Source organism: Camellia sinensis, chromosome 6 (assembly GCF_055761805.1).
Source record: "Camellia sinensis isolate YWXY chromosome 6, ASM5576180v1, whole genome shotgun sequence".
Taxonomy (NCBI): domain Eukaryota; kingdom Viridiplantae; phylum Streptophyta; class Magnoliopsida; order Ericales; family Theaceae; genus Camellia; species Camellia sinensis.
The window spans coordinates 99,790,282-99,815,959 of record NC_138966.1 but is presented as its reverse complement, the minus strand read 5'-3'; the positions used below and the strand labels follow the sequence as shown (position 1 = coordinate 99,815,959).

The window sequence follows — 25,678 nt, the reverse complement described above, 5'->3', positions numbered from 1 at the left end:
TGGGTCGGGCCTCTAGGTCAAGAGGGATCCGGTGCTGTACAATCTCATGATCGATTCCAAGTATGTCTTCGTAGGACCACGCGAAAACATCTTTGAAATCTTTTAATAAAGCGACTAAGCACTCACGCTCCTCCGAAGACAACGTGGACTCGATCTGGACCAGCCGCAGGTCCTTCTCACTACCAACATTAACTGTAGTGATTTCATAAACTAAGGGTTTAACAAATCTCTCCTACTCTTGTTCAATTAAACGCTGTAAAACCGGAGGAATTTCTTCCTTGTCGTTTTCATCAAAATTTTGAAAGTTCTGATTAATATAATAAATCAAAGGCACAGAAAAGTACTCAGAAGCCACAACCATTCCATTCTCATTAATTACTTCTAAATCGTTCGATTCCTCTGTTACAACAGACTCAAAAGAGAAAGAAAAAGACGACCTAGACAGGACTGTGGCATCCGGGTTGTCATCCCCAGGAATACCGGACTTAGACTCAGACGAGCTGGAACCTGATTCCAACTCCACAGACTCGGTGGAATTAGATTCCAGCTCACTACCTGACCCGGTGCTGCTTGATAAAAATCCCTCCTCGTACTACCAGATGAGGGAGGGTGCGATGGATGCATCCAAAATGTTTGAAGGTGGGCTCGCAACCGTTTCATTCCCAATCATGGACATCGAGAAGTTATCCCCCAAGCACTTCTGTACGATCGGAGGATCTGAAAGGAGACAAGCCAATGCTACCTCTACTTCAATCTCGGTGCTCTCGGAATCCACTTCCGTACACTGCTCAACTTCAGCTGATGGGCGTGTCTGCTCCTCGGCAACATCATCTTCGGATAACTGCAGATCAAAGAAGATCTCAAACCCTGGCAAGCAACACTTCTTTGCATTCAACCATGGTTCTGGGAAGCCGCAGAATGGAAAATCCTTCCCCTCCCAGACAAAGCGTCCGTTTAGGGTACCCAGGATGGGTCGGTGCATTAACTCATAAGACTTTCCCGCCTGCTTTGCTCTGGCTCTCCCAGCCATCTCCTTGCCTTTCCTCACCCAATCCTCTTTGGTGGGCAGATAACCCAAGCCAAAAGTATGCGGGTTGTGCGGCACTTCGACCGATACTACAATGCCTTTCCGGCCACTCTTCCCTAATCCCATCCCGGGGATGTGTTGAAGCTTGTTCATGAGGTACACTGACTATGCGCTGACATATAACCCTTCATCAACAGCCAAGATGTTCTATACGACCCGGGCCTCGGTGAGGGTAAATCCTGACAGGAACATATCCTCCATGCCATGCTCAATTTCCAAAACCGGTGTAGACACCTCTGGCGGTGGATGGATTGATGAATTCCCAAAAACTATAGCCACCCCCTTCCCATGGAGGTACTTCAACATCTGATGTACGGTGGAAGAGACCGCCCTCACCTGGTGCAGCCACGGCCGCCCTAGGAGTAGATTGAAGGTTGCGGGAACGTCCAAGATATGGAAGTCAATCTCGTGTTGTCCTGGACCAACCTAAGTCTGGATCTTTACGGTCCCCATCACTTCTCTGCTAGTATTGTCATATGCCCTTATTACCTGGGCTGTTGGCACAAAGTCCGCGGGCTTCAACCCAATTGCATATGCCGTCCTCGACGGGCACACGTTAATAACGGATCCCGTGTCGACAAGAACTCCCGGTACCCACTTGTCTCTACATTCCACAGAGATGTAGAGAGGTTCGTTATGATTTGCACCTTCAGGCGGTAGTTCCTTGTCGGAAAAGGTCAACATCGGGGAAACCCCTCCCGGAAAAATCAATCCTACCAGCTGCTCAGGCGTGGTGTCTATAGAGAGTTTGGCCTTATCCATTGCCGATAGGACAACTTGCCTATGAACTCGTGAAGCCATAAGCAGCCCCCAGATGGAGATGTCTGCCTGTATCTTTTTCAACTGTTTCAGCACAGCCTCTTCTTCGAGTAGTTTTTCTTTCTACTTCTCCGCCTCCTTGTCCTTCCCGGACGCCTCTAGTTGATCTAGGTGTGGGGGTTTGAAATACCGCCCGCTCCTAGTCATGTAGTCAACTTCGCCAATATACCAGGTATCATCCGGCTGGTTATTTCCCCAGTCCTCATCGGTGTGCGCAAGACATAGGTCATCGTCTTCCCACCACATGCCATCGGCAGCCGACAGACACCTGTCCGGCTCCGTTACCACTATCCTTGTACCCACAACACCTTCCGTCCATGTGCTTGTAGCACGCTCTGTCCTTGTGCACACAGCACGTTCAGTCCCCACAGGGGCTTTGGCTTTTTTGGCTCTCTCAGAATCTTCGATCCCTTCCCATTCAAACTACTTCAGTGCAACCTGCTGTTCAACATCTCCTGTATTCAAAATGCCCAGATCCCGAGCGAAATTCTTGGCACTGGCGCTCTCTGGCGATGCATTCTGATTCCCGGCCCTTCCGGCCACAGCTGATGTCCTTGTCCCTGACGGACCCTGTTCTGACTGAGATTCTTTAATAACATCTGGTTGGTCATCAAGCCACCCTGTAGCCTCTGCTGACCCATCAAAATCAAACCAGTTGACTGTCATGTCTCCTGGATCTTGTTCGTTGAAAAACTGAAGGTTAGCAATGTCCTCTTCTAGATCCGCTAAGTCCTCTAGCCTCTGATCAAGTCCATCCTCCCATACTACACAGATCTCTGCCTCCACTGGCAATTCCACATTCAGCCTAACCTGGCCCGCTGACGTAATATAGCCACTTGGATTGTATACCTCTTCAGCAAAGCTCCCAAATTCCTCAGACCCTGAGTCAACAGTCACACTTTCCTTCGAAATCATCCCTGTCTTATCTTCGATAATCACCACTATTGGTTCAGGTTGGGTTCGGGAGATGTCCAACATGCACAAGTCAGTGTTGTCAGGAATGAACACCTCCGGCTTGGGTAGGTGGGACGGGGTGATGTATACGCTAGGGTCGTATGACACAACTCCAGTTTGGATCAGATTGATGCGTTTGGGAGGTAGAGCTTGGTTATGTGGCGGGAGAGGGTTGATTGTGACATTCGGTTTTTCTGGAGGTACAATCACCTTGTTGTCAACAAGATCTTGAATCTCGTGACGCAATCTAAAGCAATGGTCGGTGTCGTGACCATGCTGTTGGTGAAAGGCGCAGTATTTAGCTGGGTTATGGGAGGAGGGAAGTGTTTCTGGCAATTGCCGTGGCTCCAGGGGCTTCAAGTGCCCTTTCTTGATTAAAACTCCTAGAGCTTTGGACAGGGGCATGTATAGTGGAGTGAAGGTTCTTTGGTCTCAAGGTAGGTACTTGGTAGTTTGTGAGTTACTTTCGGATGCACCGGTGAATAGTGTAGCCGTAAGGGTTCTTGGGGCGGTGGTGGTGACCATGCTCACACCTAAAGCTCTGGCAGCTGCAGCACTGTTTGTGTCTGCATTCGTACTACGGTTGAAAGTACTCCTGGGCTGCTCTCTATCATTGTCAATCAGACCCTGCTTCAAGGCGTCCTCGATCTGCACCCTAATCTTATGTAGATCTGCAAAAGTGGGGAGAGTGAGGACGATCATCTTCAACATGAGCTTGGGCTGGAGGTTGCGCACAACCATCTGTATTTGATCTTTGTCAGTCGACCTAATGGTCATCATTGAGGCTTTGGCCCTTCAACGGGTTACGAAGTCGGAAAAACTCTTCTTCGGCTCCTGTCTAGTCGTCTCAAGATCACGAGTTATGATCTCGATCTGTGTATTGTAATAGTATTGAGCCACGAAGGCCTCAGCCATCTCTTCCCAATTCCTTTTAATGAAGTCTTCCAGTTTTGCATACCAAATAGCCGCTACACCTGACAGGGTCCGGCCAAATAGGGAAAGCTTCTGCAATCTGGAGAGGCCCATCGACCTTAAGATATCTGAAAACAGTCGTAGGTGCACCATGAGATCCCCAGACCTATCGAAACGGTCTATGTGTGGCATTTAAAATCGGTCCAGCAGAGTCACAGCCGAGTCGGTGTACCCATCCTCAATGTCCGGAATGGACTTCACACCCTAAGATTTCTTGAACAGCTTTTCAAGCTTGCTCACTTTTAGTGCCGTGGGGTCCACCTCAAACTCAAAGGGAGAATCTGGCAGGTTGATCTGTGCTTTGGGTAGTTGGGATAGGATCGAGGCGAAGCCGGCCTTGTTGGAACATCCGTATCATCCTGGACGTGTATTGTCTCCCCAGGTATGGGAACTCTTGGTGGGGGAGGAACCTGGTGTGAAGCAGATGCTCCGGCTTGCTGCTGTAGCCTGGTAATTAACTTTGCCTGTTGGGCCATGACTTTGGCCTGTTGTTTGGCAAATTCTGCTTGACGGGCCTACTGTATGGTTTTCATACTTTCCTGGAGCTGACGCATCATCTCTTCCATTCCTGCCATACTGCCCTGATCTAACTGAACCACTGGTATATCTGTCTCTGCAGTAGACTCGGAAATCTTAACCTGGCTACTCAAGGACCACTGATCTTGCAACCACGGTATCGATACACTGCGCCTTACTGACCTCCGTCTAGCAACCGAGGGTAAAGAATGGAACACTGGTTGTCCGTCTATTAGATCCTCAGATCGATAGAGTCTACGACCTCTAGTCCAGAGTGCTTGGGGAATATTTGCTTGGTCGGAAGCAATTGTGCTAAACTACCTAGCAAAAAGATAAATAAAGCATAATAAGGAAATAATGAACAGAAAAACGGACAGCATAACAACTTAAATGAAGACAACACACAGTTGGAAAACATATGCTGAATGAACCGTTCTCAACCATTGATCACTGTTCCCAAATCACTGCCCCAAATCTGAATCTGATACCCGCAGATATAACTGATTCTTAAAACATTGATACCCGCAGGCCTGATACCCAGATTTGCAGACTGATACATGCATTCCTGTAGAGACGCACTCTAAAAGCACATAGCAAGCAAGTGAGAGCCAAAACACCCCTATGGAGGGGTAGGGTTTCCCTGTCCTATTTTGTCAGGAGCTAGGGTTTCACTACGCACACAGCAGTTTCAAACAACCTGTAATCGGGTAAGCAACCTGTCCTAGTTTGGAATAGTCACTACGGATTCCGAATATGCACTAAGTCGAATGGTCAAAAAGGGTGCCCCAGTAAAAACTGGGATTTGTGTTCCCATCGTAGCAGAGCCCATAACCGGTCAGCCTTATGGCACGCTTCTCAAAGCGAGCCTCCGTCAAACCGTTCAGGAATAACAGATGGCAAACACGCTGTCCTAGGCGCACCAATGCAAATGCAATGCAAAGTAACACATAAGTGTAATCAAAAATAGATATCATGAGTTCGAGTCAAGTTCTCCAAACTCCCCAGCGGAGTCGCCAGAAACTGTAGACGCGCCCGAACGTCCCGGGAAAATCCCGTTTCGTTCATTTGGCTCACTACAGTTCGGACTCAATGTCACGGTTCTTAATCTGATCTTGCAAAGTGCAATGCGAGATTAATAAATCACCAAAGAGCCCAAATTTGGCAAATCGTTTTGAAAAACTGATTTTTAGAAAGAAGTGTCAAACATGGACTGCTTTGCCAGATACAGAATCGCCACCTAAATATTTAATTTTTGGAAAATTTAGGAAATCCTGACTCGTGCCTAAGGCCACGTGTCCGTCATTACCAAAATTGCCTCGGCTCGGGAACTTGGGTACGAGAGGGAAAGGTCATGCAATGAGCACCCCCACTCGCCTGATCAAAGATCGGCCTTTACTAACATGATATCTTGTTTTTGAAAACACATGTGCTCTTATTCCGGTTACTAACCTAGAATTACTATGTGATACGCACAGCATACAAGTATAGACTGGATCGCCTAAGTTGGAACAAAACATCTCATGTTTGTTTTTTAAAGCGGTTTACTACTCGCAAGTAGGCTAAAATGCGGATTTTGCCACTCTCAAGTGGGCTTAGAAAACATAGTGATTTGCCACTCTCAAATGGGCTTAAAACTCGTAATCAATGAATTGTTCCAATTCAAGTAATCCAACCTTCACCCACAGGCATTCAGGCAGTTATATCACATAAGCAGTTAGCCTCATGGCAAGCATGCTATCATGGCAATCACTCACACACATGCAAGGATGCTAAAGCATAAACACTCGCCGAGTACTCCGAGCCAAAACAAAAGCTATGTTAGAAATCAATTCATGATCCTAGCTATGTCAAGAATGCCTAATGCAACACATACAAAATGCACCTAAGGTAGGCTCGGCTATTCTAAAATGTCATGTGAAATGCAATTTGATACATGTATTCAAACAGGAATTGAAATACAATGCAGTTAGTATGATGCGTCGAGCCCGGTGCATGCAAGACAGATGAATGAATGCAAACATACGAAGCATAAGGATGCTAATTGAAACATGCCCTAAAACTAACCATCGTAAGCTGGTAAATAAAAGGGAGAAAGAAATGGGGGTCGGAAGACATGCATCACACACACGCACACTTATTTACAACAGTTGTGCCCTCTCGATGGAGGGTCCGAATGAATAATACAGAACCAACTAGCTAATCTAAGCTAATCTAATTAAACTAGTTATTACACAACAGAATGAATAACAAGTTACAGCTAATTATTACACAACTCTAATTAATTAACAAATTAACTAAGTTAGCAATTGAATAAGCATGTAAGCTATATGAAATAGGCTGCCTCCAATCTGCCTTGGATGACGAAGGATGCGTGCCCGGTCACCTCGTACGAAAATCCATCGCGATGCCCCGATTTGCCTCTGTTTGCAACTGGTCTCAAAACACTGTAAAAAGCTCCAGAAGGCTGAAACTCCACCATGGGAACCTGTAGGGATGCTGCCAACCAGTTGTTGGCATTGGAGACCACCTGTCGACCACTTTTTATGCTGAAAACCAGAAAAAGTGGTCGGCCAGCCACTTTATCTGGTCGGCCGACCAGTTTTTACTGCTGATTTCTGGTTTACTGTAACAGAGAGCAAGAAAGGGGCATGGCAAAGTATTTGCAACACATGTATGCACAACCACCCTCCCTATCATTACGTAAGCTCAAGGGAGTATGGTTCTCGACCCTCGGGCCACCAATCACGCATCTCAATGCATGATGGCCAAGGAGCCCAAGTTGTACAACTCAATATGAAATGAATGCACACACGAACACATAAAGCCTAAAACTCCATCATATATAGTTAAGAGTGTCGGCGACCGAGAATTGAGGCACATTTCATCACTTCGAGTATGAAACGCCCTTCATTTCCCGTGTTTGAACTAACTCCTATTCCAAACACAATGCGACAAATAACATGTCATGGCATACACAATGCGGCTCAAGCATGCGAACATACAATGCAATGAAACAAGCATGTGAACAAGATGCAAGGGACAAGCATGATAACATGCAATGCAACATGAACAACCTAACAAGGCTAATGGCATGCTCAATGCACATGCATACATACTCAATGCAAGGCAACACAGGCATGCAATCAATGTGAACAACAACTAGCATACACGATGCAAATGGACGTGGCATACACAACGCAATGAACCACATGGCATACACAATGCTCGACGGACTTAAACCGAAATGGATAGGCCTCAGCCATGTCCAAATCAGTGGCCATACATGCTAAGATAGAAACTCAAAATGCTATACAAACATGCATGCATATCGGCCCAAGCTTATGGCTCAAAACACAACTCTCCATAAGCATTGAAAGGATGAAACATGGGGTACAATGGCATAAGTTCCAGCACTGAAATGGCATGCAAAATGACTTAGAATCATGCGAACAACCTATGTAATGCATGTTGAAAAGCTCAAGCGTCGAAGCTACCGAAGTGTATTACACTAGAGGCATGCAAGACAATGCTCAAATGGCCAAACCAACCCCAAATAGACCCTATGCAGGCCAAAACAGTAGCAAAGATGGATTGAGATGATAGCTTGAAAGGCACGAAAATGAGGCTCATGTAATGGCTAACAAATAGGGCATAAAGGCACAACCCTCAAGAGCACTTAAAGAGCAGAAAATATGGAAGTGTAATAGCCCTACATGCTCTGAAATATCATTCTTAATGATGCCAAAACATGCAAATACCTCAAGTTAAGCATGCAAGAGACCTCAAAACTCAAAGCTAGTCAAGGCTATTACACTACAAGCATGCATGACAAGCCTCAATCGACCAAGAAGTCTCAAAACAGAGCTAGGACAACCCAAAATAAGAACAAAATCATACTAGAACATAGCCAAAATATGCTAGGATAATGAGCCAAAACATCATGCATACAAAGCTAGTAAACAAGATTTACACTACAAGCATATGGAGCATGCAAGAGGCTACCAAACCAGCTAAAAACAGAGTCATGACATGTCAAATGATGGCCAAAAAGCTACTGAAATGGAGCCAATACATGCTAGAAAGACATGCTACTTTGATGAGCCACAAATGGAAATACACTACACATAGAAGAAGCAAACACAAGGTGGCCAAACCAGCCATAGACAAAGCTAAGGAAGGCCCTAAAAGTCATGAAAAAGTGCCTGAACCAAGCCTTGAAAGTATGAAGATGCATGCTCGTTTGATAGGCCAAAAAGGCAAGCAAACAAAACAAGAAGAGAGGGGATCACCCCCCTCTGATTTGAGGCCTCAAAACCACATGCCTACTACTGAAAATCCACTGGATTTCAGTAGCTAGAAGGCCAAGCAAGGACTAGCTCAAAGGCCTTAAACCATGGCACAAAACAAGGCCAAACAAGGCATGCAAGAGGGTAGAAGACCCTCAACACCCAAGGGGCCTTAAACAAACATCAAAAACACTTAAATACAAAACTTTTTCTAGTTGAAAACAAGGCCTAAATAAGCATGCAAATGAGACCAAGAGAGCAACCAAAATAAAGCTTAAAAGGGAGAAAAGAGGTTACCCTTGAAGCACTGCAAAACCAGCAGATTTCTCAGCCAAGAATCAGCTTTTTCAACCTCCAGAATTTCCTCCAAGAACCTCAGTTCAATGATGGGGGTGTATGGTTAAGGGTTGTGGTGCAAAAGTGAAGAACAACACACTCTTTAGGCACCAAATATAGGGATATAGAGAGAGATATATGCTTATGCCTTAAAGAAATTTCAGAACCTCTGAATGGAAATGGAGAGCCTCTCTTATAGAAAAATCAAGGTTCAAGCTTCTTGGAGAAGCTAAAACTTGGATGCCATCCCTCCATACACGTGTATGGAAGATACAGTCTGTGTCCTCCAACTGGCACAGCTGGCATCCATACAGTCTGCCAAAACATGGGGAGAGCTGCCGACCACTTAAAGTGGTCTGTCTGCTACTTGCAGTGGTCGGCCGACCATTTCAAGTGGTCTCCCAGAAAAGAAAGTGGTTGGCAGGCGAAAATGGTGGTCTCCACACTGAAAGAAAGCTAATGGTGGGGTAGGAGACTAGAAAAGGTGGCCCAAAGACCAGGAAAACCAATTTCCCGACCAGAAAATCAGCTGGCGGGAGGGAAAGTGGTCTCCAAGAGAAAAACTGGTCTCCCACTCTTGTACCACCTTTCAAGCAAGGAATACAAGATTTGAACCAAAAACAAACCAAAACGGATGCAAGACGAGAGTTCGGGAGGCAAAGCGCGCAACCGGGAGCCTTGAAAACTAGCTATCGAGCACTAAAAGGGGTACACGACCACAAAAGTGGTCTCTCGGACCACAGTGTCTCTCTAGAGAGAGGAAGCAAGGTGTGGTTCGAAAACCAAGCCAAACGGAGAACGTTAAGCGGTCCCGAGACAAGGTGCATGGCCGAAGGCTCCAAAAATCGGTAACTAGTCTCTAAACGGAAAAAGTGACCTACGACCATGAAAAGTAGTCTACGACCACAGAGAGATGGTCTACAAGACCTCTCCCTCCCTCCGGGAAGGGAAACAAGGCTTTGGTTCGTAAACCGAGCCGAAGCATAAAGAGTTCGGAGACCCGGAGGCAAGGCTCTTAGCCAGAACTCCGAAGCTTGAAACGAGCACAACAGGCACTATCACCGAGCGCTCAAACGATGACATCTGAGTCTTAAGGTCGGTCAAAAATGGGGTGTCTACAGTATGTATGTATCAAAATTTGAATAAATAGAATAAAAAATTGAATAGATAGGAAAAACCAAACTTGAATTTCAACAGATATGGGAAAAATAATTGAACAGATAGGCTCAACAAATTTGAAAAGATAGATACAAATTTGAACGAATAAGTTCAAAAAATTGAGCACATAAAAATGACTTTAACAAATAGGTTAAAGGGTAAAATTGAAAATAAAATATCCTATAAAACAACAATATTTTACAAAGACTGTATTTCTCACTAAAAAAAAAAATCATGGAACCTAACGCCTTATACCTTATTTAAAATGGATTTTTCACTAATTTTATCATTATTTTTTTATTTTTTAAAATAATTCTAAAATCCAAATCAAACATTTGTGAATTTTATTATTTTAAAAACTTATGTTATGTCCACGCTTGATAATGTACAAACAAAATGGAACTAAGACAAGCAAGCAAGTGATGTGCCCACATGATGATCACATATTGTTTATGAACAATCACATTTATAGGTAATCACGTCATTCGTGTCTTTTATCTTTATTAGATGATGAGCCATATTTAGACGTCCTCCTATCCGCATAGACTAGATGGGTGCAATTTAGGCATAATTGCGAAAACTAAGATTATCATATTCTTCCTTTTCAATTTTTTTGAGAAAATCAGGATATGTTTTAATACATAACTCATCCCATGAATTAGGGAGTTTATAGAAAAATTGATCTAGTCATGACTGATTTGCTAGTGGATCAATAAGATAATAATATTTTTTAAAAGTTTGAACATAGTCATCAAAAAGACAAATATTACATAGTTCTGATTTAGTCAAAATATAATTTGCATCTGCTTGCAAATTAGTATCTCCTGCAAAATCACATAAATTTTCTTTTATGATTTTTACAAATTCAGCTAAAATTGTGTCAAGTGTAAAAAAATTTGTCAACAAAACCATTTTTTGACTTTTTTTAATTTCAGATTTTTCCCACTGTCTTAACCATTGCAACACATCTCCCTAAAGAGTTGCTGCAATATAATCAAGAAATATTTCCTTTGACCAACTATTTTTATAATTGGTAATAATGATGGACAATGATTGTACCCAATCATCAATTGCTTGTTCTTGATCCTTAAATGGAACATGAGACAAGTTTAAATAAGTATCATTTTGAGCTATTGGATACTTATGATTATTATCTTTTCTAGATATTACTGGCTCAAGTGTAGGATTGGAGGTACTTCCAATGTTAGTATCATTTTTAACTTCATTTGTCTGAATAAAGTCAAAATTTTCTCCATCTCCCCATGTGCCAAATAATTCGGGATCAATTGACTCTTCTGCCTTTCTTTTCCCTTTATTTATTTCTGGTGAAATATCTTGATCTAATGTTTCTTTAGATGAGGATGATTGACTGTCATCATCATTAGTTGACATATTAATATCATAATTAAAGTGTTGTAAAAGGGTTTCATGTTCTATACAAGTTTCTCTTATCTGATCTAGTAGCCTATTTTTTTCATCAATACCTAAATCCGGGTCTTTATATAATTTTCTCCAGTAATCTAATATTTCAACAATATTTTCATATTTAGTCCTATTATAGGTATTGGTTTGAAGTACCATAATATCTTCTGTACCATAAAATAGCCTAGGAATATAATTATCTCCTGGACTATTCATTCCATCATTGTTTATGAAGGATATAGTTTCTAATTTTGTCACCAAATTGTTTATTTGGTTTTTTGCTTCTTTGCTTAAGTCAATATTTATTATAGAACTCAAATTGTCTATTTTAGATTTTATAGACTTAACTTTGGTTTCTAGATAATTTTGATTTTTTTTTTTATTTTTATCTAATTTAGAAAACCAAGAACACATAATATCAATAATATTATTTAAACTATAACACACTATTTATATTTTTAGACTCTTTAGTAATATGCAAACTATGGTCATATTTATTATTAACAATATTTTTTGTATTTCCAAAGCATATTATCTCTTCAAGGTTAATTGTCATTATAGATTGTTGTTGGTACCTAAGACCCTCCTAGTGTATTTATCTGGTGCCTAAAACCTCTCTGTATGATCTTAACGACTTAATTGTGGCCAGTAGTCACAAGATCTTAATGAGTATATGAGCTTTGACATACACTAAGCATATAGGTTTTATAACAACTATAAATGAAACAAATAATTCTGAAGATATAAAATACAAAGGATACACAATTAAAAAATTTGACCATTTTTTTTTTAACATAAAGCACATCATATATACTTATATATATCAAAATTTATACATAGATAGAAATACTTACATAGCTTGATCTTGTTTTCAAAACCTCTTTACCAAGCTCTGATACCAATTACAAAAACAAAAAGGAAATGAGCTTTTTACTATTTTTCTTATGGATTTATGAAGGAGTTATGGAGTTAGAGATGAAGTAGGCAAAAGAAGAAGTTTAGGCAACGAAGATGGAGATAATTTACATGCTTTATTATGTTGGTTTCAAAGCCAATTTATAGAATAAACTTACATATACAAATAAAACCATAAAATCCTCGTAGTCTACTATCATTGTTACATTATAGAAAATTTGTACACTAATACGTCAAAATTTTACATCTTTCTATCAAAGGCTATAAGCCTAGACAGAGCTTGGACAAAAGTTCTACAAAAATTAAATACAAAATAAAAAAAGTCTTAATGACATGGTGATATTCCAACACTATGATTATATACACAATTATATACACTGTTTGGGTTCACATTAATTTATTTTGTGCGTAAATCTTTAATGAAAAATAAATAAATAAATAAATATATTCAATAATGTTAATTACATGAATTTATTTAATTTGTTTGTAAATTAATTTTAGGAGTTTTGGCCATAATTCATAAAATATAAACACATGAGAAAAAGATTTCTTTTTTTTTTTTTCTTGGGAGATTTCTAAGTTCAAGTCCTCTAAATTTTTGGATGCCATTTTATGACACAATGCTAGGCTTCATTAGTTACGTTGTTTTGTTTTAGGATCATTTGAAAATTTTAAAATTCAATAACTTTTTATTTAGATTTTCGTTTTTTGTAATTTAAAATTTTTTTATCGAGATCTATCAAATAAGACAAGACATATTATAACTTGAAATTATGAAGAAAAAAATATTGATGAAATTTTCACTGAGTTTCTATCCTCAAATTTGCACTGACTAAAATTTATTAAAATTTCACTAACTACAATTCAAATAAATTTTACTAAAATCAGTGAAATTTCATTGACTATAACTCAATAAAATTTTGCTAAAAAAATTGTGAATTTTCACTAGTGAATCAATAAAATTTTACGATCTAAAAGTAGGTGAAAATTTTCGCAATAAATTCGTTGTTTGGAAGAATAAAAATTCATACAAAGTTAGTATAGTAATACAAATACCATGCAATGTTTGTGCAAGCAAACTGATGAAATATGATGTTTCAGTATATCCCCTCCATAAATTGCTTCTCAAGATATTGTGGAGTTTTGAGTGAAAACTGAAAGAAGAGACATGAAGTTGAAACTTGTGAGCAGTGGCTTTGGGTTATGCAACTCCTAAATTTACATATTCATATGATTGAGTAAAGTTCGTCGGGAAGAACTTTTTTAATCTAATTTTTTGGCTTTTAGCTAATTCAGCTTGGCTAAATTAGTTCTATTTTTGAAAAAGATTTTCTAAATTTTTTTATTTTTTTGCTTTTTTGATTGAGTACTATAATAATTATCTAGATTTGAACCAAGACAACTAGGATGAAGGAAAGATTCATCACATTTTTTTTGTATTTTGACTTTTATGTCATTTTAATCTCTGTAATTTTAATTAGCTCGATTTTAATAATAAATTTATGACATTATTTTAATTTGGTTCAATTGATAATAACTTTTAACTTTTTTTTTTTTTTATAAAAAATATGTACATAAATATCATGTGTCATATTTTTAAAGATAAAATTATAAACTTATTCAATTCAATAAGTTAACCTCAACCAATTTAATAATAATTTTTATTAAAAAAAACTAATAATATTATTAATTAGACCAAATTAATACAAAATCTAAAATTAAATATCAAAATTAAACCAATTAAAAATGTAACGAATAAAATAACACAAGAAATAAAATATAAAGACCATTGGTATAGATTTGGACTAAGAGAAGAAAGGGAAGAGAAAGGTAGATTTGAAATGGGGTTAAGTTTGAGATGTTTCAATTATTATTATTTTATTTATTCATTTTTGGTGGGGGGGGGGGGGTTTCCAGTCTCAAAATAACTCCTTTTTGTAGTTTGCTTTCATTTGGCAACATGTGCTTTTAGCTTTTAAATAAAAAGAACACCTATAAATTTAAATAAAATTCAAAAAATTACTAAAAAAACAAATCATGTATATCAATCATTTATATTTTTTCATACAACTAAAAAGTCATTCTTAAACACATTAATAACCGTTGGATTAGCAACTTGCTACGGTGTCTGTCTAGCTTTTACCATAGCAAGGCAGTGGCATCACAACAGAGGATCCAAGTCCTGCCAATTTTTACCTCCAGTATGTTGATTCCAACTTTGATTACATATGCAGATGGTAAATAGTTCAGGAGAGCGAGATGGTTGATTTTATTGTTATTATTTTTAATATTTAAAAAACAATTTATATATCTAGCCAAGTCCTAAAAGTATGAAGAAAGAGATTCGCAAAACAACTTAGGCAGGTGAACCAATAAACGAGTGGCAAGCTATACAAATATAAGTTGACGGAACCCTTGCCACCCCCTCCCTCACCTTTAGCGAGAATCGAAATCCCAACCTCTAGTATGTGAGAGAGGTGGGGAAATGTCACCGGGCTTTAAGCCCCTGGCAGAGAGATGATTTTACTTAATGGAGAAAATAAACCACCATGGAAGCACAACCGATCACATTAGCATTTTCTAGCCTGCGCTAAATGCTCTGGTAGACAGCTTTTCGCAACATATAGTGAACGATTTGCAAAAAAATAAGCATGCCGGAAAGAAGAAAAGAATACTCCACCACGTAATTACGTAGCCAAGCATTCTATATAGTATAGAAAATGAAATGAAATATCCTTATTCTGTAATCATCTTCACAACCTAATTCGTTGTGTGCTTCTGTAGTTATAACAAGAGATCACAAGGTAGGTAAATTAAATATAAATCCTATACTTCTCAACCTTGTCTCAATTGTGTAATTACATGGCCCTATGAATACCTTACGGCTCCATAGGAGTTGTGTGGTTGTCTCCACGTAGACCAACTCTTGTTTCTTTCTTCTCTTTGCTTTTTTTACTCTGTCCAAAACTTTGGATTCTTGGCAATCCAATGGTGGGACTTTATGATGTTTTGTTTAGAAGATCCACAAAAATGAATATGAATTTAATGATCAACCTATTTTTGGCTCCTCCCTTCCAAAGTTCATAATTTAGTTTACTTGTCTCCTGAATAAAGGTTTCTGGCAAATGAGGATTTTCTCGTCACTGTTACTCTCGATGTCTATGACTCGTGCATCCCATTTCAACCTCGTAGTGAGAGCTCTTGATGTTTCAATGATGGAAGCTGAGTCACGGAGTATGACCCATCCCTGCACAGCACTTAGATTAGTAAATTTAGTGAAGAAAAATGTTAATGATTGCCCAAAAGGCTGTCATTAGCCTCAGTAGACATGCAAAATATGTATTGAAAATGTGTGAAAAGGGAATAAAACTTGTGAAAATGCTTGGGATGTGTAAAAATGCAATGAGACTCTTAAATTCTTGGACATTTTTCTACCCTTAATGGCTGTCATTAGCATGATTGTTAGGTGCCCTTCTAAATACACCCTTTTAAATTTCTCTATACACTCATCGCGTGCATTATAACTTTTGTACAAATGGGTAATTGAGAGATATTTATGGATTGTATTTAGGAGCTCTCAGAGAAAATCAGAGTTACAGCATGCAAAACAACTCAACCATATAGCATAACAAATAAACATGAACTTCGCACGTGTACAACTGGTGTATGTATGAGCATTTTGAGTGTAAGCCTTGCAATTGCAGAAACAAAAGGAGCATCAATAGATAAAGTTCTTGAAAAATGGAGACAGTAATATTGAAGTTTAGTTGGAGGTCACAGAGTGTTTGTTCAGACCAAATGAAGGTCCATAAACTACTATTGCGACACGAAAGTTTATCCACAAGAATCTAGCCATTCCAGAAGATTGAGACCTTAAATGAACAATAATGTAATGATTGCCCAAATACTTCAAATCACCCATGGTTCAAGAAATACTGTCCACCATAATGCAAAATGTGCCTATATGCCATGGTCATCTAGGATATCCAATATTACCCAAATGCAATGGATTCATTTTAAATGCACTGTGAAGCAAATAGTTGATTCAAACACCATGAAGGTTTCCTGAGCACCTAGTGAATTGAATACAAAAAAGCAAGCATCTAAATATTTAACTGATTGAATATTAATCATCGATACTCATCGTTAATCATTTGTATATCATTAACCGTTTGTATTCTCTCTTTGTTAATTTACATAGATATTTGTCAGTCAAATTAGGCAATTTGCACTTCTCTCTAAGAACTGCAGGAGTGGGACGTTGAGTGTTTAACCATCCTTATTTACAATTCTAAGAACTGCAGGAGTGGGACGTTGAGTGTTTAACCATCCTTATTTACAATCCACGAGACAAGACATCATTTTCTCCAACTATGTTCTAGTGAACCATTCTTTGCCAATATTATTAATTTAAGGCTATCTGAAGGTCAACAAGTAACTGTTGCACACTGGAATATTTAGTACTCTTTCTCACATTTAACAGAACAGCCCCTAATGCCATTTTCATTTGGATTCTAATTATGCTGTCCTAGTTTAAATAATTTATTATTAATTTTGGGGATCAAGGAGTAAGAAACTTGCCAACAAACATCGTAACATTATCCACAAGGGTGTTTTAAAACAAAGATTTAATTTTGTCCTTCATTCTTACAAAAGTTGGAGAAAAATAAATGGACAATGCACCCAGTCATAGAAATGATACCCAGGTTCTCTCCTCAAAGGCCTCAGGCCTGCCTATTTTAAATACACTCAAGAGTCCAATCCTCAAACCCTAGACAGTAGACTAGAGGTATAAGCCAACATAACCAGGAAGCATACCGAAAGTAATCCTTCAATGTCAGTTGTTTTAAGCAATACATTTTAGAATATACAGATTTAACTTTCAAATGTGTTACCTGTGAAACATCAAATGGTGGACAAACATGTTGGATGCGTGATTGTTATTCATAATCTAAAAAAAAATATTGGTGTTACCTAGCCACAGTTGTTTTAATTTTCAACCATTTGTTAAAAATAAGGAGATCAATCCATGTCTATCAAACATGGAACACAGAAAGACGAACAAAAGATTGGGGTACCTCTGGACGAAGTAGCCTATCTATCTCGGAGAAGAGATCTAGCATGGTGCACCTGCGATGCTGACCAGTTTGAAGTGATAACAGTCCTTCAGCATGCACCATATCATATGTTCTAGGGTAGGTTGGAAATGCTTCACACCTAAAAGACAAAAGTTCAAATTATATACAAATCGCAGAACTATACAGAAACCATACAGGTAAATCAGTTGGAAGAATAATTAGAACACATATATATGAATTTTAAATCAGTTTACAATGCTAAGGTATGAAACCAGTATGGTAAATTTCCTTCTTATTTTTGTGCATCTTTCCACCTAGTGTGTGAGACCAGTATGTATGCTATCATAATTTCCAACAAAGAAAGGTCACATTATCAATTTCCACCAAATATTATAAAGCAGACTACTAAGGCCTTGTTTGGTTTGTGTTTCCCAAAAATTTTTGAGAAAAATTCTCTACAAATAAGTTTTCAAAAGTAATCAAACCAAACAAATTTTCCCAAAAATTTTTCTCAAAACTTGTTTGGTTTACAAATTTTCAAACAAATCTCTCTCTCATACACATCAAATCAATCACTTTTTTCAAAATTCTCTCTCAAAATATTTTTCCAAAACATCTTTTAAAAAAAATCAAACCAAACAACTTTTCGTACTTTTTATCTCTAAAACTCATCTCCCAAACTCAAACCAAACATACCCTAAATTGTTCAGAAAAATTCTGTTAGTTCGACATATTCTACCTTTGTCTTTTCTTTTATTTTTAACTAACTCCCTTAATTTCATCATTCAGTCTTATGTTTATTCCTCCCAAATTATTTTAATGCAACTATGCCCACATAACGACTTTTTCGTAATGCTATAAGGGATTGTTTTCACTTACCAATTCGAAATAGCAATTGGCATGTAACCACCAGAAAGTAGATTAAACACAAATTTATTTTATATGACATGAGGTGTAATTATAACTGTAGTTCAAGAAAAATAAAAGAAGGTCAAGGTCCTCTTGACAACACAGTTTAGGGGTTCTATACTTCTATCAAGATGACCAATAGACAAATCAATCCCTTCAGTAAGAAAAGCTTACAAATGAATCTCAATACAGACAAATCAACAGCCACAAAGTCTATAGAAATTAATCTAAAATAGCTATCAGCAGTCGTCACATTTTCAAGGTTTGAACGCTGCAAAATAAGTTGTCCATTTTACTTATCTAGCAAGAATGCTAATGCAGTATTGGTTTTCATAGGACATATTGAAAGCAATTTCTTTGAGGTAGAACTCACCAGTCATGTAATACTCCAACAAAACCCCTGTCAAGGATTAAGGGAAGGGAGTTGGGTCCATCTGTAGGGACAACATTCATGACCCAAACAGATTTCCCAGCTTCCAACAGAGCTGAATTGAAACCACCAAAACGGGCATTCATGTCCAACACATTTCTGAGCATGTTATAAGGTGGAGAAGGATCCTCATCACCAGGTCTCTTTGGATGATCAGAAAATATTAAAGGTGAGAGAAGAGACCAATAGTTACGAACTGCAAAGTTCCAGTTTTGGCTATCCTCAGCAAGGTCTTCTGGATGCAGACCTGGTAAACATGGCAACCATTGACAAAATCATCAATCGGTATTAGGCTATGTATTGGTATCGGCAATACAAACATATATCAGCCAATATTATATCAGACAATATTTGCAGATATATTAATGAATAACGGTATTAGAACTTCAAAATCCCGATATGTAACTGCCGATACAAAACGTAACAGCTGATATTTAAAACCCTTCAGGATATACCTAAGGCAGACGAAATGATGAGTGAAAGTTTTTATGCTACCAATGTAGCGCCAAAGTGCTTCTCTAACTGCCGTGTTTACTTAAGGTTTTACCAAAAAAAGCCATCTTAACAAATGTATAAATTACCATAATATGCAAGTTCACTTGAGTTAAATCTAGTAGACCTAGAAGGCCAGGTTGGCCTTTCTTCAATAGGAATCCATCGACGGCTGTGAGTTCCTCCTATGCAGGATTGGAGTGGTCGATAGTGTGGGGATTCAACATCATGGCCCTTACTGCAGATGAAGGGACCAGATCCAGATTTCCTAGAAATAGAAGCAGTTCAAACCACAAATTAGGACTGCTTATCACTTCCATGGTCATAAAACATTTGACTAGTTTATAAAAATAAAATGTGAAATAAATAAATTAATTAATCAGTAACCTCACCTAGAGCTGTAACAACTCTTTTTACTAGTCTTTTTCCAGACAACAGTTTCGTCTTGTTGCGCCAACATTTCCCAGCAGAGACTTTCTGCAAAATTGAGCACAGATTTCCATCTTTTCTGATTCTCGTTGTTGCGATGAGAGCTCGGAGCATTGGTAAGTGGTGAAGTCCACACAAAGTATCCACCAGGCCTCAATACTCGATCAGCTTCAATCAAAAGCAAACCCTCTGCAACCACATGACAGAAAGTGTACTTTCGAAAATCAGCATTCTCGACCCCACAGCAGGACACATTAGCCCAAATGCTAGGAAACCAACTAAATATTCTGTATTTAATATTAATGAATAATTTATGCATAACAGCAACATGATATTCTATGAAAAAAGTTCAACAACAGATGAAGCATGACAAATACACACTGTTTCCTAACAAGCACTAGCTTTGTGGAGTCTCAAAAAGCAATAATTATGATAGTTTTTAAGCTTTAAAACGTCTATAGAGTTCAGTGCGTCAGACTACTAGATGAGAATTTGGCCAACAAAATACACAGATCTTATTCAGCAAACTGCTTACAAAGCAGTGCATTATTTACCATTTCCTCAGTCAATTAACCTCATGAATAGTTACAATTGGAAGGTAGGTTCACAAAAGTTCTCAGGATAAAAGATCTACCAAAAGCAAATGGCTTTGGACAATTTTTGTGGTTTAAAAGGTTGAAACCTGAAGGTCATTAGATCAGCAATGCTTTTGCCACCCACATGTGCAATATATTACCAACTTTAACGTTGATGAAAATTGAAATATCTGAAATCCACGTAATATTTGCCAAAGGTGGATAGAAAATAGAATGAAACACCTCCCTTTTTAAATTTCTTTCTACTCAAGTGGCAATAAAACCATATTAGTCTAGCTATTCCTTCAGAATACATATTTTATTTTAATAAATAAAATAAAATAAATAAATAAATAAACTAAACAAAATTCTGCAACGTCACTACTTATCAAAATGAAGTCTGTAGTATCACTGAACTGAGTAGATGCCTAAAATAGCATGGCCAACTCAGCAAAGCCTAGAATTTCATTTGGTAGGCTTTCTAAAATACATCTAAAGATACATAAGATGGTCTGGATCTCTACTAAGGTTTTAAATTTTTACATTACGTAAGAGAGCACGAGAACCAAAGGAAAGATATTTAACATCTATCTATATACTGCAAATAGCATAGAGCATGGTTAGTTGAACAAAGGCCACTCTGTATCTGTCTGGGTAAGCAGATCAAGCACTAGACAGATCCTGCCCCCCTGTCTAGATTTTTTTTTCTTTGGTCAATATACAAGAACATACTAGATGAATATTCTTATAATCCACTGATCACTGTGAATGAGATTTCAACCCCAAAACAAAACCAAAAATAAATAAATAAACAAAGGAAAATAAAACTGATTATGTCTGAGATTAAGAAAAGATAAATTGTCAACCAAAAACAGCTTTTGATACTATCTTGATGTGGTTATCTTCCATTAAAGAAAACTGAAGATAACTGCAAACAAATTGCAGTACTAAAGCGCATCAAATGTAAGCAATATGTTTGCAATTATAAATATATGCATCTGCCATGCATGATAGTACAAGCGTCCTACATAAGCATTGCTTTCATAACTAGCCTTCAACTGATACCTTTCTGATCCCAGTCAATGCCACATCGTGAACAATGCACCATATCAAAGGAGAGAGACGGATATGGAAACTGTTTTGAAGCAAAAGAACCAATCATTGCAGGAAGACCTCTTTCAAGAGTCAGCTGAACTTGGCTTCCTGAAGCTTCGTAGTTTGCAATACACATGGTTAACAGTTGTTTTGAAAAGAGATGTGCTCCAAAGCTACCATAACCACATCCTATATCCAAGATGGTCCTAACCTGAAACATTGAAGTGAAGCATCAATTTGTTAGATTCTTGTTTTTATTCTGTAATAGTGCCAAACTAAATGATTTTTTTTCGTCCATCAGATGTATATCCAATAAAAAACCCTGAAATGTTTTTACGGTTTCAGTTGATGTTGCCCTACCAATGCCAATGCATATTACTAGGTCTTGCCTAAACTGTTTGTTGACAATCATTTTGGACATGATAATGAATTATTACCCATAAATTAAAAGAAAAAACTAGACATCTAGTTGAGGAGTCCCAATATGTTGATAAGCATACTACTCATTTACCAAAAAGCAAGGAAATGTCCAAATTGGGTCTTTTCAAGACTGGTCCAAATTCAACTTGCATACAACAAACATCAAAGAAATATTACAAAAGCTTTTATCATTGGGTGTGCAAACTGTCTTCACATGAGCTATTTACTTGCAATTATAAGTAGAAATGAAAATATAATTATCATTTCCAGACATGAGGGTTGAGCATAGATGCAAGGAAACTAGTAATGTAATTGCATTTGGCAATTTTTGTGACAAAAGAATAAAAGGTAACTGAGATTAATCATTGCAATAATCATCAATATGGATAGGCACTTCAGTAAATTGACTGATCACAACATGGAATTTTTTTTAAAATTCCAGCGTATCAGATCAAGGGATGCAACAAAACTAAGACCAGCCCAGATAGTGGAGGACAATAAAAGCAATGAAACAAGAGATATTACAAAAAAGCTGATTCCATAAAACATTTAATGTCTACTTACTCCAGCTTGTAAGAAGTTAGACTCATTTCTCAGCCCAATCATTTCTGCAATTTGATGTGAGTAGTCTTCAACACCATCGAACATAAGAGATGCTGAACGGAAGGAAATTTGCTCTTTGTCCAACATCATCATCCTACATCCCAATTGAATTAAAAACCAAAACAGGTTCAGGAATCAGGGCTTGATGTAGAATAGTTTCTGAAAAAATGACATTAGTACCCCCACTTACCTCTTGGTCAAGCTTCCGGAGGAAAGTACCTCCTCTGCAGAAATTTTAACATTTGCAACCCAGATGACATCTTTTCCGGTAGGCCATCTAAGAGGAATCTTATAATTGACAGGTGTAAGAACCAAGCAATTTTGCCTTGATCCTTGTGCACAATGGCGGTCATGCTCTTCACCTCCAGAAAAACCCAAACCAACATTCTCCGTAACATTGAAGCACGGAACATAATTTTCAGACTGCTCAGGACAGTACTCCAATTCTCTCAACCGTGCAGAAGCATGAGCAATGTCTCCAATATCCCATAGGTCTGATACAATTTGCTCTTGGATACGCCTATATCCGCGAATTATGTGACCTCTTGATGAAGTTGTGATCGAAATTGTCCACCAAAAGGATCCAGTAAGAGCAAGAATTACAATCACAACTAAACTGAACTTTAGTAAGAGCAAAGTTAACTTGTGGCGAGTTCTTAAAGTTCCGGTATTGAAGGGATCAGGTGCAAAACCATTCTCACTAAGACCGAGTTTAGAAGATGAATTATCCGGAAAAAGAAATCGAAAAGGGAATCTAAAAGATAAGTACGAGGAACGATGATCTTCCTTGTCTGTTTTGTCTTTCAGCTCAGAATCATTCCAGAAAACATGATTGTTGCCTGAGAATCGGCCCCCACCAGATACACCTCGATGTAGTGGCCTTGACATTTTCCAATCTGAAAACCACACAAACACAACCCAATTGGAGAAAGACAGACACCCAGAAAAGTTGTCAGCACCAGAGCACTGGCACAAATTGAAGGGAATAACAGTAAACAAAAAAGCCCAAAAAAGATTTTCAGTGAAATGAGCTAAACACATTAGTATTCACCCAAAAAAGCTAAACACATGAAAAAAAAGAAATTTGGTGTACTCCAGGATAAGATCCATTTTCCATTTTCTGTACTAGATCCATAATACTCAGAAGCCTAACATAGGATTATTAGGATTGTTTTGATTGAGAAAACAACCATATTTTATATCTGTCATCAAAAGACTAAACTACCCGATCGTTTGTAACAGTAAAACCAGAAAAGGAAAGAAAGCGATTTGAAGAACAAGTATAATTTAAAGAAATACATTATTATGGAGCATTTTTATCACTAAAAAAGAGGTCCTTAACATCGGAAGGAAATACAGGGGCAACAAGTTTCATTACAAACGAAATTCAAATCAGCTAAATTACCTCAAAAACTGAGAAACTATAAAAACCCATTTGAATCAATCGAATATATTTGACAAACAAATCCAAAACAATAAAAGAAAACAGAATCCAAACAAAAAAAAAAAAAAACTAGTTACAGAATACAAACACTACCTGAAATATGCAGAGAGTAAGAGCAAAGCCCCTAGATTGCGGTTTTCACGAGTAGCTACAATACAATACAAACTCAGTCTTTGTCTTCTCGTCCAAGCTCCGACTACCCTTCTCCTCTTTTTCTCCTTCTCCTTCTTCTTCTTCTTCTTCTTCTTTCACACTGTCTTTTCTCTCTCTAGATTTAGCGATGAGAGAGAGAGAGAGAGTAGGGATTTGTTGAATACTTTGAGAGATTGAGTGATTTCACTTGCACACTATCGTCTACTAATAGAGTTCGATCCCAAATGCAATTCTCGTGAATATTACTTCTGCGTACAAATCCCTCACCGCCCAATTAACTATTCATTCTAGAAAGAAAAACCCAAACCACGAAAGAGACCTATATCTATCTATCTATACACTACAATCACAAATAGTATAATATTCCAATTCAACACAGGACTTTGATTTCAATCACAGACTCTCTGTCTCTCTCTCTCTCTCTCTCTCAAGAGTGTGTGAAAATTACAAATTAGTGACACACAAAACGTAGATCTGAGAGAGGACGAGAGTGCGGAGAGACGGTGGCAGACGCCGAAATCGATAAGATTTGTTAAATCAATTCGATAAATACTCTATCTTGCGCCGATATTACCGGACATCTAACATTACATATACATTTACAAATGCATACATATATATATACGTATAGAGAGAGAGAGAGAGAGAGAGAGATTCAATAAATGTCAGCCAGAAGACAATGCCTGAATCATGGTAAAATACAAAAACTTATTCTTACCATTCATCCCTGAGAGATGTACCCATGAAATCAACAGGTTTACCCACATTCTCTCTCTCTATATATATATATACGTATATGTATATGTATATGTATATGTATGTATGTATTTTCTTCTTTATTTATTAGTGAAGAAGGGATCAAATGAGAATAAAAAGCTTTTTTGAATCAAAAGAAAGAAACATAGAATAAATAATCTAGGACAGATTTTCGACTCTACTTACTTACTGGCTAATCATTTCAATACCTTTTCTTTCCCCTTTCTACCTTCAACAGAGCAAAAATAAAAAAAAATAGAGCTTGTTAATTTTGTCATTTCAAATTTTAATATTTTGATTTATTTTTAATTTAAATTATTTGTATATTTTTGTTAAATAAAATTGATATGACAAATGTCTAAGATATAATTTTTTTATTGAGTTTACTAATTAAAATATATTTTTTTATTTTTTTAACAAAAATAAAAAATAATTTATATTGAAAATAAATCAAAAAATTAAAGTTAAAAACTCATTGTTTGTTTTATTATAAGATTCAAATCTTTATATTTTTTTATAATTTTTTCAAAATAAAACATTCTGGATAAAAATTTATTAATAATTTTGTTTCACTATTTTGTTTTACCTTTTTATGTACTAATGTAATAAAAGTCATATGTATTGTAGAGGGTGAGTTTACCCTCACTAGTAAATAGCAAAATATTACACTTAAGTTTTGACTTATTTTGAAAAATAATTAGGATCGTTAAGAGCTCAACAATTCTAAATGTTTTGCAGGATAAACCATTTGAGAATTGTTTTTAACGATTCTAGTTGTTTTGCAAGTTGAGTCGAAACTTGTGATTCACCTAAACTCACTCTATAGATA

General features: G+C 37.6%; 1 protein-coding gene across 1 annotated transcript; it reads right to left on the bottom strand.

Moving 5' to 3' along the window:
* Positions 1 to 15,117: 15,117 nt before the first annotated feature.
* On the bottom strand, positions 15,118 to 25,105 carry LOC114280686 (putative pectin methyltransferase QUA2). Its single transcript, XM_028223056.2, has 9 exons — positions 24,034 to 25,105; positions 22,687 to 23,392; positions 22,458 to 22,590; positions 21,444 to 21,684; positions 19,767 to 19,992; positions 19,464 to 19,642; positions 18,826 to 19,129; positions 17,544 to 17,682; positions 15,118 to 15,712 (listed from the first exon to the last, which is right to left on the bottom strand). Exons 2-9 carry the CDS (start codon positions 23,382 to 23,384, stop codon positions 15,554 to 15,556), a joined length of 2,079 nt encoding a protein of 692 aa, XP_028078857.2. The 5' UTR covers positions 23,385 to 23,392; positions 24,034 to 25,105; the 3' UTR covers positions 15,118 to 15,553.
* Between the last annotated feature and the right edge of the window lie 573 nt (positions 25,106 to 25,678).